General features: G+C 47.5%; 1 protein-coding gene across 12 annotated transcripts in view; it reads left to right on the top strand.

The window, feature by feature from the left end:
* The first annotated feature begins 2,968 nt into the window (after positions 1-2,968).
* The window catches only part of DNM2 (dynamin 2), a 57,374-nt gene continuing 44,755 nt past the window's right edge, over positions 2,969-15,587 (top strand). For all 12 annotated transcript variants that reach the window (XM_074980027.1, XM_074980029.1, XM_074980022.1 and 9 more), the window contains exon 1: positions 2,969-3,213. In XM_074980027.1, the coding sequence (XP_074836128.1) occupies positions 3,053-3,213 (161 nt within the window). In that variant the 5' untranslated portion in view covers positions 2,969-3,052. The remainder of the gene's footprint in view (positions 3,214-15,587) is intronic.

Genomic DNA, 15,587 nt, shown 5'->3' on the forward strand with positions numbered 1-15,587 from the left:
AAACCATCGGCCTGCAGCAGCAACTGCAGGCAGGCCTTGCTTTCTAGGGAGCAGTTGTGACAGCTGGTTTGTGCTAGTCACTGCATTCCTGGAGCTCATCCCCTCGAACATCCAGCCCTGTGCTGCTGGGGACCCCCCCTCCTCTGGGCCAGACCACATTTTCCCAAAGGACTAGTACCTGACAGTGTGTTGGACTGCAGGATTACCACGCCCCAGTGCTGTGCTACCCTGCTCACTGTCAATGTAACTTATACTCAAAGGACTACAGGTGAATGAAGCACTGGAAACCCTGGCTGCATATAAAACAATAAGGGCCTCTAGGTCCCACCGCATGAGCAGGCTCACCCCACCCTCCTCAAGGTCTCCTCAGTGTTTTGCAGCCAGAGGGGTTTGAGGCCCCTTTGCTCATGGAGAAAACATGCTGCCTGCTTCCTCTGGGGAGTGACCAGCTGCCATCTTGGTTCCCCCAGCTATATTCAAAGTGGCACTTTTACCTTGTGCTGTTTGGGTCCTTAACTGGGCTGAGCTAGCTCCACAGAGGGGTGTGCCTCACAGGGGAAGGGCAGTGCAGAGCTAGTACTGGGGCAGCAGCAAGCCAGCAGGACTTAGAAGATGTTTTACGAACAAGGTGACAACCAGACTGGGGCAGACCAAAGGTTCATCCAACCCAGTGTCCTGTCTTTTGACTGGGCAGTGCCACGTGCCCCCAAGGGAATAAACAGAACAGGAAATTATCAAATGATCCATTTCCAGCTCCTGGCAAATAGGCTAGGGACACCCCTTCTACCTCTCCTGGCTAATGGCCATGGGGGGAATTTATCCAGCTCCTTTTTTTTTTTTTTTTTTTTTTAAATGCTGTTGAAGTTGGTTAAAACATGAGCTGGGGTTGGGAGTGCTGAGTGGACTACAGACCCTGATAGGGCCCCCTCTGCCCCATGTGTGCATCCTGCAGCCTGGCTGTCCCAAGTGCCTGCTGTGTAGTAAGAGGTGTGTGGGAGGAGGCAAGTCTCCCATTCCTCCTGCCCAGTGGTGACTAGTGAGGAGAACTCCAGGGGAGGCACCCTTCCCACCCTTGCTCTGCTTCTGCCCCTCTACTCCCACTCCACCCTGTCCCTGCCTTGCCCTCTTCTTCCTGCAGAAGTGCCACATGGAGCTGATGGCAAATGTGAAAGGTGGGCACTGGGATGGATCCTTCTTGCATGTCTGCTCCTTCCTCCTCTTGCCCCACCCTCCATCTTTTTTCCCCACCCCCTTCCTTGCCTGTCAACCTGAAAGCTGAGCCCACCCACTTTTCCTGTCTGAGGTATGCTACTGGGACAATATGGTATTTGGGAGGGCAATTTATAGAATCATGGAACACTAGAACTGGGAGGGACCTCGAGAGGTCATTTGAGTCCAGTCCCTGCCTTTCTGGCAGGACGAAGCACCATCTGACCATCCCTGACAGATGTCTGTCTAACCTGCTCTTCCAAATCTCCAGTGATGGAAATCCCACAACCTCCCCAGGCAAGATACTCCAGTGTTTAACCGCCCTGACAGGAAGTTTTTCCTAATGTCTAATCTAACTCTCCCTTTCTGAAGTTTAAGCCCATTGCTTCTTGTCCGCTCCGTGTCTGGGGGGGAGCTATGTTACCCACAGGGGATGAAACAAAACATAAGAATGGCCATACTGGGTCAGACCAAAGGTCCATCAAGCCCAGCATCCCATCTGCCGACGGTGGCCAATGCCAGGTGCCCCAGAGAAGGAGAACAGAAGACAAGTGATTTATCTCCTGCCATCCATCTCCTGCCCTTGTTATGAAGGCTAGGGCACCATACTTTATCCCTGGCTAATAGCCATTTATGGACCTGACCTGCAAAAATTTATCAAGCTCTTTTTTAAACCCTAATAGAGTCCTGGCCTTCACAGCCTCCTCGGGCAAGGAGTTCCACAGGTTGACTGTGCGCTGTGTGAAGAAAAATTTCCTAAAACAACAGTCATGTAGCACTTTAAAGGCTAACAAAATGCTTTATTAGGTGATGAGCTTTCATGGGACCGACCCACTTCAGATCTATAGAAGTGAGTGTGTCCCACAGAAGCTCATCACTGAATAAATAATTTCATTTGTTGCTAAAGGGCTACTTTTCTGCTGCTTTGTTTTGTTAGAATGCAGAGTAACATGGGGCCCTCTCTGTTACCTACCAGAGGGGATGGTTCATGGGCATCTGCATGGAGAAGTGGCAGCCAAATTGAGAGCTTGTATGTGGAGAGAGAAACTTACACAACATCAGCTTCTAGAGGGAGATATACGGTAATCAAAAACAAAAGGCGGTTTCAGGAAGGGGATGAACAATAATATAAAGTGCGGTTCCATAAGGAAAAATGAGGTAGTAAATTGAGTGCGCCTACTATACGTGACAATACGGTACCCGACTTCCCCTCTAATATTGTACCTTCTCCGAGGGGTGGAGAAGGAAGAGGAAAAGAACCAATGCAGATGAGGGACATTATGATTGACATTCGGAGCAGGAATTCTCTACCAATAGTACCCACCTTTCCTGGGAGAGTCCCGCCTCTTTCAAGGTAATGGACGGCGTAGAAGAGTGGCAAAAACTCTGACCAATGGGAAACGGGCGCAGTGAGCGTTTGAGATTGAAATATGTGTTAGAGCGACAGACTTCTTCTCCAATGAGAAATCAGCACAGAGGTGTGGGCAGGACCTTAGAGGTCTGCCTTCCATGACAAGTCAAGCGTGGACGCTATAGGTTGGCAGGAAATAGTGACAGCGCAAACGACCAATAGAAACGTGGAAAGCGAGGAAGGCGCCCTGAACGCAGCCCACTCAGGTTGAATTAGGAGCTGTTGCGCCGCTCTATTTGTTAGACCCGCTGGCGGACAGCCGCCGCGACCAATAGGATTCGCCATAGCGAGGGCAGGGCGGGATGAAGAGCCGCGGGTGGCCCGGAGCCGGATGAGGAGACTCTGACGGGGAAGTTCAGCCACCGCCACCGGGAGCCGCCCGAGGAAGAGCCGCCGCTGCCCGAGGAGCGGGGAGCCCGGCCCGCGGCCGCCATGGGGAACCGAGGCATGGAGGAGCTGATCCCGCTGGTGAACAAGCTGCAGGACGCGTTCAGCTCCATCGGACAGAGCTGCCACCTCGACCTGCCGCAGATCGCCGTGGTGGGCGGCCAGAGCGCCGGGAAGAGCTCCGTGCTCGAGAACTTCGTGGGCCGGTGAGTGTCGGGCCGCCGGCGAGACCTACGCAGACTGCGTAACTCCTCCCGCCCCCCGTCGCGCGGAATGGCTGGGATGCGACGTAGTTCGCCCAAACTCCGTTGGTGAATCTTTCGGGGCGTGCGTACGCCGTTTGCGCAAACCGGCTGCAGTGGAATGGTCGATATCCTACGCAGCTGGCGCAGTGGTGGTCTGTGAATGTCGCCGGGCTTGCTCGGCGCGCGCAACTTTCTAGCCGCGAGACAGCCTTTGCGAATAGCGCCTCGGTGGGTCCTACGCCGCTTGCGTTAGCCGGGCCCGCTCTTGGAGCTGGTACCCGCCGTGTCGTGCGCTGTTGGCGTACTGCGCTCTGGTGGGTTTAAGCTGGCGGCGTTACTCGGGCAGCTTCTCGGTGGCCTGGGAGCTCTGCGCGGACAGCCGCGACCCTTACGCCAGTGGCCTAAAGAGCGGCCTGCCCGACAGCGGCGGGGCATCTCAGTGGACGCAGCTGGCGTAGATTGCTCTGTGAATAGCAGTGGAGCTGGTACTTCTGGGCTGGGGGGGCGGCTCCCTTCTCCCGCGGGGGTCAGGACGTGTCCCGTCTGCCTAGGTGTCGGAGTGCCCCGCAGCCCTGGTACGCGGGCGCTGCCCCCATTTGTCTCCTGCTGCAGTGACTCTCCTCTCAGGGAAGCAGGGCCTCCCTGGGGTCTCCCCCTGCCCAGGTTGCAGGGCCCCTCAGTTGGGGGTCACAGGCTTCTGCTCATACCCAGATGTCATCCTGGTGCCTGGAAGAGGGTGGGGCTCATGCTGTCCTCTCCCAGGCCCTCCTGAACCTGGGGAGCCGGGCTGAGGACTGGCATCCTCCCTGAGAGGGTGTGAGCGCCCCTTGCGTGAGCCTTGTTCCTGATGAAGGGACCCTCCAGACTGTAGCTTGCAGGCTGTTAGGTGCTGGGAGTGCAGCCTGGGATGGGGAGAGGCTGTTTTCTGCTAACTGCCCCTTTCCCCTGCAACTTTGCCTTAAGTGCTTCCCACCCCAGCTCCTGCAGGAGAAGCCAAAGTCTTGCCTAGTCTCTTGTTCCTTAAAGACCCTGTGGTGCTTTTCATAAGGTCCCAGGTGCCACCCTCTTGCCTCTGTCCCCCAATTCCTTCCCCTTTCATTGTACACTTCTGTGCTATATGTAACCCCATGAGAGAAAATGGGCTCCTTCCTGTTTGTTGTGTGGTTAGGCCAGATACTGTCTTGTTCTGGAAGAATTTAGAAATGTGTGATAGAAGCAGGCTGGGCCAGCTAGCATGGAGCATTGTTCTAGTATCAGTTAATTCCTTAAACTTCTGACTGTACATCATACAAATGTTCATGTAAGCCCTAAGCATGCTGGGTCTGCATGGACTATTTAATTTGAAGTCATGGTCCCCACTTCAGGGATTGTTTTCTAAACCAGTGAGAAAAGGAGCAGAGGTGGACTTGACAATTTTGCTGAAAAACGATCGTGTGAAAAAGAGTGCATGCTGTCTTCTCTGTGCAGGCTGGCCTTCTCAGTGTTTCATTTCAATCATCTAACGATAGCTAAAGTTAACTGTGCTATATGTCTGTGTTTCTTATTTTTGATAGCTCAGGATCTAAAGTCAAATTCCATGTGATATATTTTAACTGAACAACTTGAGTTGTTGTCTTACTAACTGGCACTTAACTTTCTGATTAGTTTTGATAGATGAAAACATCTTTGAATTCCTTAATCATTACCTTCAAGGCACGCTGAAAAATTGCAGAAGGATCTGCAGGAGCATGATTTGGACAGGAATGTCTTATGTCAGAGTAGCTAATGAGAGATCCAGCATGTAATTCTCTGTGAAAGGCTTCTAGGGTCTGGGACCTGTTCTTTTTAATAGTGTTCAAAATGACTGTTAATTTAGTCACCTTAATCTTAGACATTGTGCTTTCCAGCTTTTGCTGTTACCATGGCAAGAATGCCCACTGTGCTCTTAGTTCAAATAGGGTCCTCTTCTGCTAATGCTGTGCAAGCAGAGACCTGGAACGTATACATCTGTATGGACACCCATTGGCGTCATTAGACTCCTGTATGTGTCCTACCCCTCCTGGATCCAGCTGCAGGATCCAGGAGTACTGAAAGAGTCCTGCTCTGTGCAAGAGCTGTCTGTAGAGAAGGTGAAGAGGTAGAGGAGAGGCTGAGATGATGGTGTCAGGTTAGTGTGGTGACGGAGGGTAGCTGCTGCATGAATAGATTTCAAAGTCCGTTAGAGCTTTGGGTTTTTAAAGACTTGACTTCTGACTCTTTGAAGACAAATAGGAGCTTTTAATTATTTCTGCTTCTGTGGTGCTCAGTCCCTGTGACCTGGGGACCAAAGTCGCTAAGCACAAAAATTATGATTAACGGGCTGTTTTGACCTTCAAGGCTGGTCCAAGTTTTCTGTGTGTTTAATCCCTGCCTTTTCTATAGCATGTCCTAGCTTTAAAGGACAGTGGTGAATGGTTGGTAACTAAGGCTACACTAGGCAAATAAGTCTATCACAGATACATTGATTTTTTTTTTAAAGCTGCACAATTGCCCATCACATAGCTAGAGTTACATATCTGTGCTTGGCTAACTGTGCTGTTCATGCTGGGGAAGGTTGATGGGAGAGTTTCTCCCATCGACCTCCCTTACTCCTCACATCTCACAAAGAGTATGGGGTCAACTGCAACCAGGAGAGGTCGATTTCCCGTGTCCAAATTAGACATGTGAAATTGAACCCGAGAGGATCGACCCTTAGCAGGTCGATCTTCCTGAGTGGAAAAGACTTAGCCAGACGTGCAGTTCTTGTTACTTGAAGGATTTCTTTATAGTGCTCTATCAAGTAGAGAAGACTGAGGGGCAATTTGATAGCAGTCTTCAGCTTTCTGAAAGGGGGCTCTAAAGAGGGTGGAGAGAGACTGTTCTTGGTGGTGATCGATGGCAGAACAAGGAGCCATAGTTTGAAGTTACAGAGGGAGAGGAGTAGGTTGGCTATTAGGAGAAACTACTTCACCAGGAGGGTGGTGAAGGACTGGAGTGCATTACCAAGAGAGATGGTGGAACCTCCATCCCCAGAGGTTTTAAGTCCTGGCTTAACATAGTCATGGCTGGAATGATTTAGATGGGGTTGATCCTACTTTAGGCTAGAGGCTGAACTAGATGTCCTTCCGAGGTCCCTTCTGGCCCTAGAATTTGATGATTCTGTGAATGTAATTAAAAGGGTATATCTGAAATCTGTCTCCAGCAGTTCCTCATGGTATTGGACGGTAAATACTTCCAGTAAAGATGAGTGAGGCACCGAGGGAAGCGGCATGGTCCAGTGGATAAGACACTGAACTGGGAGTCGGCAGACCTTGGTTCTAATTCTTGTTCTGCTACTGACCCACTGGATGACCTTGAGCAAGTCATTTTGTTTCTCTGTGGCTGTTTCTCTCTGGCCCTTAGTTCTGTTTTAGACTGTGTAAGGCCTTTTGAGCAAGGATGGCTTCGTAGCGTGTCTGTCTGTAAAGCATGCAGCACAGTGGGGCCCCAGGGGGTTAAAGCAGATATTTTACACATCAGGAAGAACCTAATCCAGTATCTGCAAGTGCTTGGAACTTCATCCTGCCATTCCGCTCTCTACCTCTTCTGCAGTGCCTGGGCTTGAATAAGAGTCATGCCTTCATCATCTGTTTCCAAAAACTAGTGTTTGGTGTGGCTCAGTCTGGGCTGTTTTCCCTACATTTTTAGATGCTTTAGCCTCTTAATCACAATGATCTCAGAGCAGTAATTTATTCTTTCTGTTAGAAAAAGGCGTTTTCCCATGTTTTGGTCCTGCAAGATGAATCTTCGTGCTTAAAACTTTCCGTGGCTGCTGACCATATAGCTGTATGTCTGAGATCAGAATCCTGGGGTCTTTGTTGCATCTGATGTTTAGTCTTTCATTATCACATGGGTTTGAGCCATGTTATTGGTTAACAGCTTGCAAAGAGGTTGTGGTGGGGAGAGTTGGAAGCTCACTGAGTCCATCTTTACTGCTTGATAGACTTTTTTTTAAAAAAAAAAAAAAAAAGGCAGCGAGATCAATTGAAATCCAGTTTTGTAAAAACAAATCTTGCACCTGGGCTTATGCGTGGAGCCAGGCTTTGTCATGGTTGGGATCAGCATCGTCCAGTTATTACCTTCTCAAAAGCTGCCAATGGGCATGCTGGCAGCCAGTAATTATACTGACATTGCAAGCGAGCACCATAATTAAAAATCTTTGTTTCAGGGCTGTTAAGCTTTCAAGAAGGAGGCCTTTTAATAAGGGGTTAACCAAAATCTATAGAATCTTCTTAGTACGTGTCTGAATTAGGCCGGTTTTATGTGAGGCCACATCTTCGTAAAATTTTTCTCTTTAGTAACCTGAAATTTTCCACTCAAATCTTTTAGCTGTAACTTTTGTATTACAGTGGGACCCTTTTGTTAATAATTGAGGGTAATTATTGTCTGCGTTGAGCCATCAGGCAGAATTCAAAGTACGATTTTGGCATTCTAAGCCACAAAATCAAAAGTTCTTACTGTGTGTCAATAACACGCATATAGCCTGGGTAGCTTACACTTCTCTTTCCCTCCCTCCTCCTCCTGGGTGTGTGTGGGTTTGTTTTTTTTTTTTAAATCTTCTACTCAAGATAATAACTGTCTGGATAAGGCTGCTATGACAGCACCTAGGAGCCCAAGTCATGGACCAGGACTCCATTGTGCAGGGTGCTGCCCACTGAACAGGAAGCTGGTTCCTGTTTCAAAGAGCTTCCAGTCAAAGTGTGGTGAAATGATAGTTTGATACAGACATGCTAATTGGCAAGTAAAAGAAAACAGACGGTGGTGGTGGTGGTGGTGGTTGCAGGGTGGGGGTGGGGGCCAGGACTCTGCATACTAGGAGCTTCATTGCGAAGTCTTTGTAGGTATCACAACAGGATACTTAAATAGAGCTGCTGCCAATCGTGAGGCCGTACATGAAGTGGCTTGTTTGAAAGCATAACAGGAGGGTGCTGGATCGGGGCTGGTCAGAGATGGGAGTTGATACCTAGTGAGAAATGACAGAGGGCATAGATGGCCTTGCAGCTGAAGACAAGCAGTCTATATTTGATGCACCAGAGAAGGGGGAGTTGCTGGAGGGATGCAGAGAGAACCAGGCTGCTGGCAATTTGCTGTAGCCAGTGAGCCCAACAAGGGTAAGATAAGGGAGGGAGGTGATATGGTTTGTTGGGGAGGGAAGCTTTTGAGCTTGCACAGAGTTCCTCTTCGGGTACGTGTGGCTACAACTGCACTGTATCACAAGCTTAAGGTAAAGAAAGTATTAGTTTCCGTGCAGTAGGCCAGAACCTTTGAACTCTTATGCGCCTGCTTAATTTTCTCGGCAGAAGTACTCCCATTTATGTCAAAGGGTACATGTGACTACATCTACACTACAGTTTTGTAGAGAGAACTAGTATATTATCTATGCACACACAATGTGTTTTGTCAACAGAAACCGTTGACAAAAAAAGCTGTGTAGATGCTTCAGGGGGCCCTTTTGTTGACAGAGCGTGTGGAAAGAGCAGTCTGCTTATATGTGCAGGTGCAATCTGTCGTCAGAAGTTTTGTCTGTTCTGGCAGTAACTTTTGTAGACTGAGGCTTCTAGTGTAGACACAGCTGTATGTGCAAAGTTAAACTTAGTCAGGTTCTGGGCCCCATGGTGAGGAGTGTCCTAAAAGAGCCTGAATAGAAAACCGGACAACTCCTCCTCTGGAAGAGCAAAACAAAACAGCAATCATATAGCACTTTAAAGATGAACAGAATGATTGCTGTTTTGTTCTGTTAGAATACAGACTAACAGGGTGACTTCTCTGTTACTGTTCACTCCAGAAGAGCAAGTGGGCTGTAAGTTTTGTTTGCAGGAGCTTAATAGAAAGGACTTACATTTCCATGTAAATAGTCTCTGCTTGGGTGTCAACATCTCTGGGGAATATTTGCAATCCAAACAGACTAGTACTGTGCTGAGGTGCAAACAAGGTGGTGTAATAGACCAGTTCTGTGTGGTCGTAAGCTTGTGGGATCTGAGTGAAGAGTTGAATTGTGAGTGATACAGAGAAGTATAAATTAATTTTTCTGTCTGCTTAACTCTCTCCCTGTGATGTGTTGGAGTAATAACTGTTAGTGAAACAGCTAAGGGGATTCTGTTCTGGTATGGCTATGGTCTGAAGAAGTGGGTCAGTCCTACAAAAGCTCACCTAATAAATTATTTTGCTAGTTTTTAAAGTGCTACTTTACTGCTTTTTTGTTTTGATAGTATATAGACTAGCACGGCTTTCTCTCTGTAGCTAAGGGGATTATTCTGATCCATTTTCATCTAAGAAAAATGACCTGCTTTGTTTGTAAAAGTTTCTACCCTTTGTATTATGAATCTACTGAGCCTCTTGCCTTTTAAATGGAAGTATTTGATGCTGGTAAATTACCCTTTAATATTTTATCTGCTGTATCATACTGGTCTCACTTAAGAATAGAGTAGTAAACTGGTAGACCAGCTACTGTGTGGATTGTAAATTACTACCTAGAAAATGTCACTAATTGCCCAGCAGTTTTGGTATCCTGTCTCCAGATGTGTCAGAGGAGGGGGACAAGATTCCAGTGATGCAGCTACAGCTCAGGCTGCCTTAAGTTCAGAGGTGCCCACAGCAAATTCTTAATTAGTTAGGCACTGAGAAATGCTTGGAGAAACTACCACTTTCTAGCAGTAATAAGAGAGGACATTTCAGGTTTGCTTCATTGATAGGAGTGCACATTCCTAGGCTGTAATGGCCTTTGAGCTCCAGTACTTCCTGGTCAGAAAGCAAGGGGCGTGCTTCTGTTTACCTGCCCAGGTTAATCACAAGTGCCTTGGGGTGTATTCAGCTTTTTGGCCAAAGATGATGGGGAGGTGGCACAGTGAGAAGTTTTGGATCCTTGTTACGTAAGTTAGTTAATCAAAATCCATTTTGACTTGTTTTGTTTTGTGATGGAGCCTTGAGGCTTCAGCCATATAGGAACCTGTAGTGCTCTATAGTTCTCCCAGTCAAAATAGATTAAATAAAAGGCCTGTGAGTCCTGTTTTACCAATGGAGAAATTAAAGCGCATACAAAATGACTTGTCCTCCTAGGTCACCTGAGGAGACTATGGCAGAGCAGGAACTCCGTCCCAACCTTCAGAGTCTTACTGCAGCTGTGCTAACTAATTATTTGAATGAGATGCAGGGATTAAAACACATGCAGCATGAAGCTCTTTTGCCCTTAATACCTTCTGAAAAAGAGTTTGCGCAGGGGTGATCGTCAATCTTAAAGCATTTCTCAATAGGGATGAGTCCTTTTAGACTCTGTTATGGAGAGGGATGCAAGAGGAAATAGAAAGCGGTGCATTGAAATTGCATTCCTAGCAGTATTAAAACCCGGCCTGTTGATGTCACAATGACATGTACTCCAAAGATGGATTAGTCAATGCACAAATGTGCTAAATGCTGGAAGTCTTCCACTGGCCCTGCTGTGACTCTGTCAGTGTCAGGGACATCCTGAGAAATGGAACTATAAAAAACATTTCAATCTACATAAAATTTGACCATTGACTTGTGGTAGGTCCTTGGTTCACTGGGCTCAAGTACCACAATGAGGTCATTGTGAACCACACAGTTGGGAGGTCTGTCTATTGAGATTTGGTTCCTCGAATATATTGTCAATGTGGCCATTATATCTTGTTCATAACATGTTATCAATACTGTTCGTGGTGGTAAATTAAACATTAATGAAACCAGGAAGGCTGCAGTGAGGTTTCTCAGCCACTTTAAATATCTCAGTTGTTGGTGAAATGCAGCAGCACCTTGTGCTTCTGAACTGTCCTATGCTCTCCCTTGTCTGTATCCTGCAATGACGACTAAAGTGCTTGTGATCCCCCTTTCACAGCGAAATGTTGGAGCAATATTAGTGGCCTTCAGAGGAAATAGATCAGATAGGTAGCAAATTAATCTGTATTTGAGTGAGTGAGTGAGAGAGAGCAAGTGAACTTGCAGAGCAATGCTGATGGAATACTACTGCCTCTGTTTGATGGAAAGGTGATGTTTTGGGGCATAATAAACATACAGAAGACCAATTCTTATGTAAGGTTGCTGGGTGGTAATACTCAACAAACATTCATAAGACTTGGTCTGCTATCAATTGTGTAAGTAGATGGAGTTGCCTTACTGGAGTTTAGTGAGCCCATTGAGATGCAGCTTAGTGCATCTGACTTATGGTTCTTCCTGAATGACTCAGGATTTTATTACTAGGATAGGGCAGTAGTGAATGATAACCTTTGATCTCTGACATATGAGGAAAAACAGAGCTTAGAGCATCCGGGACTGAGGAGAGAGCTGGTTGCAAAGCAGCCACAGAAAAGAGGAAAGTGATTGATTTAAGAATAAAATGAGCACCTCCCGCCAGTGATGTCATTTCCATCTCGAGTGCTACTTTTCCCATTACCTCTAGACAGCAGCTTCTCCGGCTGGGATATGGCTTTAGGAACTTACGTGTAAGTCTGAACGCCTGGCTGAGGCTCTTCAAGCAGGTTGCAAATATTAATGAACACGCCCCCTTGGGAGGGGAAGTGTTATCGCAGCTGCAGAGTAGGTTCCAGCAGCAACTGCTGTGTCTCTATTTGCACAGCATGCAGTACAAGTGGGCCAACCCTGACTGAGGCCTTTGGGCGCTTTCATAAACACATGGAGTCACAAAGGTAAAGTGACTTGTCCAAAGCCACCCAGCAAGTTTGCCATTGTGGGGGTGGAGGAGGAAGTCTCTCTTTGCTGCCTTCTCAGGAGGGGCAAGTTGGAGTCTGTAGGAAGAACCTGCCAAAATAAACAGTCTATGAAGATTTGAACTTTTAATCGGAGACCAGTGCAGGAAAATCAGCTTGACGGGTGTAAGCGAAGCCTTCCTGGCAGCAAAATAGGAGGAGACTCAAGGCGAGAGAGCTGAGTTTAAGTGCCTTTTGCTAATGGAGGTGGTGCAAGTAACTGATGAGTATTAGGTGGCATTCTGCTATCTTCAGAAAGTGGCCCTGTGCCTTTCCAGTCTAGCTTAAACTGGAGGTGTAAACAGGTTTGCCGGTGCAGAATGGCAGTAGAGGCAATCTAGTCTTGTGTGTTATGGTAGAGTCTCAAAAAGACATGGTAGTCAAGGTAATGTCTTTCATTGAACCAACTTTTGTTGGCTTTGGATTATACTTTTCAGGTGGCTAAACCCTGGCTGCTAACAGCTTCCACAGAAGTAGCCATTCCAGATACTGTCTCCGTTGAGCCTGATGGCTGTGTACAACCAAGTTGTTTCCACTCTAGTATTTTAAATGAGGAAAGGACCCCCATATAGGTCCTAGTCCTCTTTGACACATCTTGAGGCCTGAAGTTTCTAGTGGATAAGATAACTTCCACTAATGCTGCCTGGGAGATAAGCGTGCCTGAACTGAAGTGAATGTGCCAACACCCTTCAGTTCTAAAATGCCCACGCCCTGCCATTCATGGACATAATTTAAGAATGGGCTGGCTTCTGTACCACGCAGTTTGGCCCATTTCTCATTTTGCGGCATAGGAGCTCCCTCTTGTTAAACAGTGGACACTCTCCCTTCTATCTTTACCTTCACCCTGGACCCTGGGACTTAATGGCAAACAAGTCTGTTTAATATGGCCTGATTCCTTCGGCACTGTGTGAAATTAACATGTCCCAGCAATCTGGATTCTGTTTCCTGCCTCTGCCCTTGATTCTCAGTGCAACTGTACCACAGTCCTACTTCCCTTCCTCCATGGGGTAATGATGTTGTAAAGTGTGAAGTTCTGGTGTGTACTGGTGTTTTTAGGTCTTATGGAAGACTAGACAAAAATCAGAAGTGCAGGTTCTTGCGTTTACTAGCCTTTGCCTTGATGCACTGTGATCGCTTAGTGTGGTACTGTAAAGAGTTAACTGTTCATGGAGAATTGGGTGTGCATGGCTCTTTGCAGTCTAAAAGAGCAAGGTCTATGCACAAAGGGTCTTAAAATAGAGCTCTGAGTGGAGTGGACTTCTGTTATGTAGGGAAAGGAAGTAATTTCCTTGAGCACTGAAGGCAAATGTCACCAAGGTTTAACTATGGAAAGAGGAGGCTTTGTAAAGATAATCCTCCCTTCCCCCTGCCCCCCAATGTCAGAAGGTTGCCTTGGAGAACCTGGGTGACTTTAAGTTGCGGTTGGGTTATGCAGCCTTTTAGAAATAACAAGCAAACACGGGTTACAAGAAACCTTTTGGTCTCTTAGTTACAGAGCACACAAGTGCAAACTGGCTGTTTTGTTTTCCCCCCTTGCCAGTAGCCTGTACTTCTATTTTGGACCTTCTCTGTCCCCTAACTTATTAACTGGGCAAATAGTACCCAGGCCTTAAGGTGGTTCTGGGTTTTCCTGGCTTCTCCCATTTAGTTCATAGCGTGGTTTAAATGCAGTGTGGACAGAACCTCTGATTGCTAGAACTGTAAGGTTCACTCTGCACTGCTTCTAATGTGGTTTGCCCAGACATTGAACCCGCAGTGAAGACAGCCTTTTAAAGAAAATATATTTCCTAATTAGAAAAATGGGCCAGAACATCAGAGAGAAACCCCAGGAAAACTAGTTATAATTTGAAGGGTTGGTCTGAGATGCCAGCCCAGTGGGAGATGTGGGTAGTTTAATAATTGCAGTGCACGCTGGTTCCATACAGACATGCCACTGCAGTGCTAAGCCATTGTAAGATGGTATTTGGAATGTCTTCTGAGGATGCAGGTCTGGATGCTAGTGGCTGTTCCTTCTCCCAAACAGAGTATTGTCAGTTATGTATCTTGGTGCCCTTCTAGGGCACTGATTACGGTAGTACAGAAGTGCCTTGTTAGGTGCCTCCTGTTTTGAGATCAGGCCCCTGAATTGGATAATTTAGTGTAATTGCAGCAGTCTGTGGTAAAGGAGACAGACTGAATGGGGGATGGGAGACTGAGACATGGTCTTATTTTATTACCCATGTTCAAGATGGGTTTTAATAATCAGGTCCTCCAGTGTCGTCCTGTGAGATGGGAGTAGATGGGGCTGGAGCAGTAGGAAGTGAGCTGTGGAGGGGGGTGTGGCTTCTTTGAGCACAGGCTCACATCCCCATGTGTACTGAGCTGGGGGACCAGAGAACAGTGATCACATTCCAAAGGGTACGCAAGGTCTGGTGTGAGACTTCCAGATCATGGGTTATCCTGAGGGTTTTGGCTGGAAGGTGACCTTAGAGCAAAGCAGAGCACACGGGAAAGTAAACCAGGATGAGCAGACGTTCACGACAGCCTGAACGCTGCACCTTGCTGTTGTGGGAACAGATATGTCCACGAAATCTGTATTCCCTGTCTCAAGGGAAGATGTTTCCTCCATGTGGTTGGTGTGAAGAGTTCTCATTGGACTTTGGTCAGGCAGCTCATTTTCCCCTGTTCAGCTTTGTCTGTACCTGATTGGGGTGTAGTGCTGCTTTCTTCCTGCACAGCTCTGTGTCTGGAGGGCACGTGTCAAGGCTACGTTTTGGAGATGTGATGCAGGACAGGACAAGCCACCAGCTGGCATAATGGTCTCAGCACCCAGTCTGCTCTTTGCAGCTGGCCCTTGAACCACCTGTGATCACTGCATTCTGTACAGCTTCTTAGACACTAACCTTGCAAATGTGAAGTGGGGTCTTACTGGTGTCTTGCATTTGCAGGCAGGCAGAGAGACCTGTGCCATGGTCTGTCGACCCTTGGGTCTAGTGAGGGCACCTAGTGTGCCAGGCTTGCCACTTTGCATGCCTACTGTGCAAAATTAACACAACAGGACATTGATGTGTCTGTCATGCAATAGCTGAATAAAGGGGAAAGTAGGGGAGGTGCTTGGTGGGCTGTTTCTCACTGAACGTAAGCGTGATGGTGGTTTACTGCCTTACCCCTTATCTGGAAGAGCAAAGGGCACAGCTGCAGGGCACAGCAGCCAGGACTTCAGTGATGGAAGCTGTCGGAGTAGGAATGCCAAAATCATCTCAGACTTGGAGACGTAGGGGTGATTGGATCCAGCTATTGCCTGAACCAAATGGGAAAGCTCTCCCTGCAATCTTTCCAAGCAAGGGCTTCTCTCTTCCTTTTTGCAGCAAGTAAAGACATGCATGTGCCACAAGAGAACTGCCCAGAAAACCTGCCGTAGGTGTCCCTCGCTCCTGCCAAAGCAGATCTTTCTAGCTCTTTCCTCATGCTGTCGTCGAGAAGAACCGTAGCCATTCAGTCTGCAGGATTGTCTCTAACAAAACAGGCCTAGGATGCAGTGGAGCTGGTTATCTGGGCAGAAGAGTCCAACATGTAGGTCTCTCACAATGGCACTGCGCACTT

The sequence above is a fragment of the Carettochelys insculpta genome, chromosome 29, assembly GCF_033958435.1.
Source record: "Carettochelys insculpta isolate YL-2023 chromosome 29, ASM3395843v1, whole genome shotgun sequence".
NCBI lineage: Eukaryota > Metazoa > Chordata > Testudines > Carettochelyidae > Carettochelys > Carettochelys insculpta.